This window comes from Nematolebias whitei, chromosome 15 (genome assembly GCF_014905685.2).
Source record: "Nematolebias whitei isolate Nwh7 chromosome 15, NemWhi1, whole genome shotgun sequence".
Classification (NCBI taxonomy): Eukaryota; Metazoa; Chordata; class Actinopteri; order Cyprinodontiformes; family Rivulidae; genus Nematolebias; species Nematolebias whitei.
Genome location: NC_056512.1, coordinates 12,056,555 through 12,059,966, shown reverse-complemented (window position 1 = coordinate 12,059,966; position 3,412 = coordinate 12,056,555). Strand labels below are relative to the sequence as shown.

The 3,412-nt window shown below is 40.7% G+C and overlaps 1 protein-coding gene across 1 annotated transcript in view; it reads right to left on the bottom strand.

Moving 5' to 3' along the window:
• The window catches only part of zgc:86896 (uncharacterized protein LOC415190 homolog), a 49,209-nt gene extending 46,034 nt beyond the window's left edge, over nt 1-3,175 (bottom strand). The window contains exons 1-2 of the mRNA XM_037688804.1: nt 3,053-3,175; nt 1,919-2,049 (exon numbers count right to left, since the gene is read on the bottom strand). Of these exons, the coding sequence (XP_037544732.1) occupies nt 1,919-1,982 (64 nt within the window). The 5' untranslated portion in view covers nt 1,983-2,049; nt 3,053-3,175. The remainder of the gene's footprint in view (nt 1-1,918; nt 2,050-3,052) is intronic.
• Between the last annotated feature and the right edge of the window lie 237 nt (nt 3,176-3,412).

Sequence of the window (3,412 nt, the reverse complement as noted above, 5' to 3'; positions counted from 1 at the left end):
CACTTACAATGTTTCCAAATATCTGGCGTCTGTACTCATCCCTGTAGTTGGCAGCTCAGAACACCACATACAGAACACCATGGACTTTGTGGACAAGGTGAGGGATGTCATCATGGAGACTGATGAAACAATAGTCTCTTTTGATGTCACATCACTCTTTACGTGCATTCCTGTTGATGATGCAGTAGAGGTGGTCAGTTTAAAATTAAAATCAGACACCACTCTGAGCAGCAGGACCACGCTTTCCACAGCACAACTGTGTCAACTCTTGAAACTGTGCCTGCAGTCAACCTACTTCACATATGGGGAGCAATATTATAGGCAGAAACATGGGTGTGCTATGGGGTCTCCAGTTTCTCCTATTGTTGCCAACTTGTACATGGAGGAGGAAGAAAAGAGAGCCTTGACGTCCTTTTCAGGGACACCACCAAGTCATTGGTTCAGGTATGTTGACGACACCTGGGTTAAAATTAAATCTCAGGAAGTCCAACATTTTACTGACCACATCAACTCTGTGGATAAATACATCAAGTTCACACGAGAAGATGAAAAAAATGGCAAGTTGGCTTTCTTGGACTGTGAGGTCTCAGCCTCTGATAGAGGACATTTGCAAACTGAGGTGTACCGCAAACCCACCCACACAGACCAGTATTTGCAGTTTGACTCCCATCACCCTTTGGAGCACAAGTTAGGAGCCATCAGGACTCTGTATCACAGAGCAGACAGCGTCCCCACTAGCTCAGGAGCCAGGCAGAAGGAGAAATCCCACACAAGACAGGCTCTAGAGCAATGTGGATATCCTAACTGGGCCTTCCTAAAAGCAGAGAAGAAACCCAAACAGGACTCCAGTCAGCCAACAGGTGAAAAGGAGGAACCCAGACCCAGACCAGTGGTCATTCCATATGTTGAGGGAGTATCAGAGAAACTGAGACGTTTATTTTCTAATCATAACGTCCCAGTGGCTTTTAAACCCCAAAATACATTACGGCAAAGACTGGTTCATCCCAAAGATCCAGTCCCCCGGCACAAACAGAGCAATGTTATGTATGCTGTTCAGTGTCAGGAGGGCTGTGATCAGTCTTACATCGGGGAAACTAAACAGCCACTGGCCAAAAGGATGGCCCAGCACAGAAGATCAACATCATCAGGCCAAGACTCTGTGGTCTACACTCATCTCCAGGCCAGCGGTCACTCTTTCAGGGATGAAGATGTGCACATCCTGGATAGAGAGGAACGATGGTTTGAGAGACGAGTAAAGGAGGCCATCTTTGTGAAAAGAAACCGTCCATCGTTAAACAGGGGTGGAGGCCTACGTGTTCAATTGTCCCCCTCTTACAATGCTGTGATTGCTAGTACCACTCAGCCCTCTGTGAATAGTAAACAGCCATCAATGTGCTAATGATCCATTGTTAGGCTGATGGTCCTTCTTGAGCATGTGCTCAGCTGGTTTTGGTTGTCAGCAGCAAAACTGGTTGATCCACTCTGAGAAGGTGCTATTTAAGAGACTGAGCTGAATACAGCACCTCAGACTGAGGAAGTCTCTCGGATGAGAGACGAAACGTTTCTACATTTTTTTGTTGTTTTGCTTTTTTTTTTTTTTTTTGAATGTCCAGAGGACCAGATTTAACTTTTTAGAACCTACTGCATTCTTGTTCCAGTTCTGTTTGTAATAATAGCTGAGTGGATATGCTTCAGCAGCTGAGATGGACTTATATTATGTCTGCGATAAAGCTATTTGAGTCCATTTCCTCTATTGATAATCAGATTCTCTGTGGTTCACCAGACAACATTAATACAATTAGGAGGAAGAATGTGTATCCAGACTGCATTCCAATTCTTCTTTTTATAAACATACATTGGGAAAGGACATGTAAGGTTGGAGCATTTCATCACACAGGTGTTTTTGTGTTGTACATACGGGTCCTGTCTTTGTTCCAGGCGTGGCAGGACAGCGGCTCCAACCCAAAACTGTAGAGCGACATGTCTGAGCAGAGGCAGGAGAGGCAGATGGAATGTGGTTGCTGAGGAAGCTGGTATGCTGATGAGCCGCTGCAAGTTTTACAATCAAGATCAGGCAGGAAAACCAGGATCAGTCAGACAGAACATTTTTCTTAATGCAAAGTACAGCTTAATTTCTCTAACAGTTTTTATGGATGGAAAGCAAGAAATGCAATGATTTGTGCTTACTCCAAACCATAATCAGATGAAAATTTAGTTACAATAATTATTGAGATTATAGATTACAGTATTGACAAACTAATAAGCAAACAGGTTAAAACCTGTCCTCAGGCTCACGAGATATTTTGTGAACAAACATTTCTGACTAATAGTGAATGTCAAAGTATTAAACAAAATATTGTGAATAGAATATGACTCTCAGTCACTACTGTACCGTGTGAGCTCAGTTTAATGTTGTGAGTATGGCTAAGTTAGAACTTTTTTTTGTTTCCTATGGTCAGCTGGTTGTGGAAGCCATATTGAAATGGGTTGACAAGTGAATCAGTTGTAGATGTACATCCAATGAAAACTTTCAGAATATTTATATACACAGGTTTGCCAAATTCATGTCTAATACCTGCACCTAGACTGATCTGTATTTTTTCAGAAGAATTCCACACCTTTATGAAATGCAATTCAGTCAGTTATCACCACAAGATTACTAGTACTTTATCAAACATGGTTCATGCAGTGAGAATGTGTTATATTTGTTTACACTTTCCTTATCTCTGCTCAGTCACAACTGAGATAAGACTTCAACGTTGGCTCTAATAAACATATTTAAAGCACATATGACTTTAAATATTTGATATAAAATCTATCTGACAGGCTAAAGTATTAAATGTTAAAAACATATCCATCAAAGTGCATTCTGCTTTTAGTGTTTTTTGTTGTAGCAACAAACTGTATGAAAAAATAAATGACAGTAAGTGCCAAGAAAATATTGTTCACACATTTCAGAAATGTAAGTTTTGGAGAAAATGATAAATTAGGTGTTTTTTACACTATAAACTGATTATTTTTGCTATAAATGTGGTCTGAGATTATAACTTACCTGTAGGCTGAGTGGAGGTCACTCAAACTAAAAGTGGTAGGACGAGCAAAGCTGTATCCGTGGACTCTGGACAGTCAACACGAATAGAGCTGTGGAGTCTGCAGACTGAAGGAAGTGGCTGTTGTTAGTGAAGGGAGTGGAGGAAAGTAGGTGTGTCTGGTAATAGCTGCTGAGCAAACATCCCATTTCAAGTTGTTCCAGAACACTGACAACAAGCAGTAGGATCCAAAACATTTCAATCCTTTATAACACATCACTTAAGAAAAAAAACAATCAACTACCTGATGTAATATTTATAATATATTAAATTATTTCAACCTTTATTTAGACAGGTAATCCCATTGAGCCTAGAGGACTCAT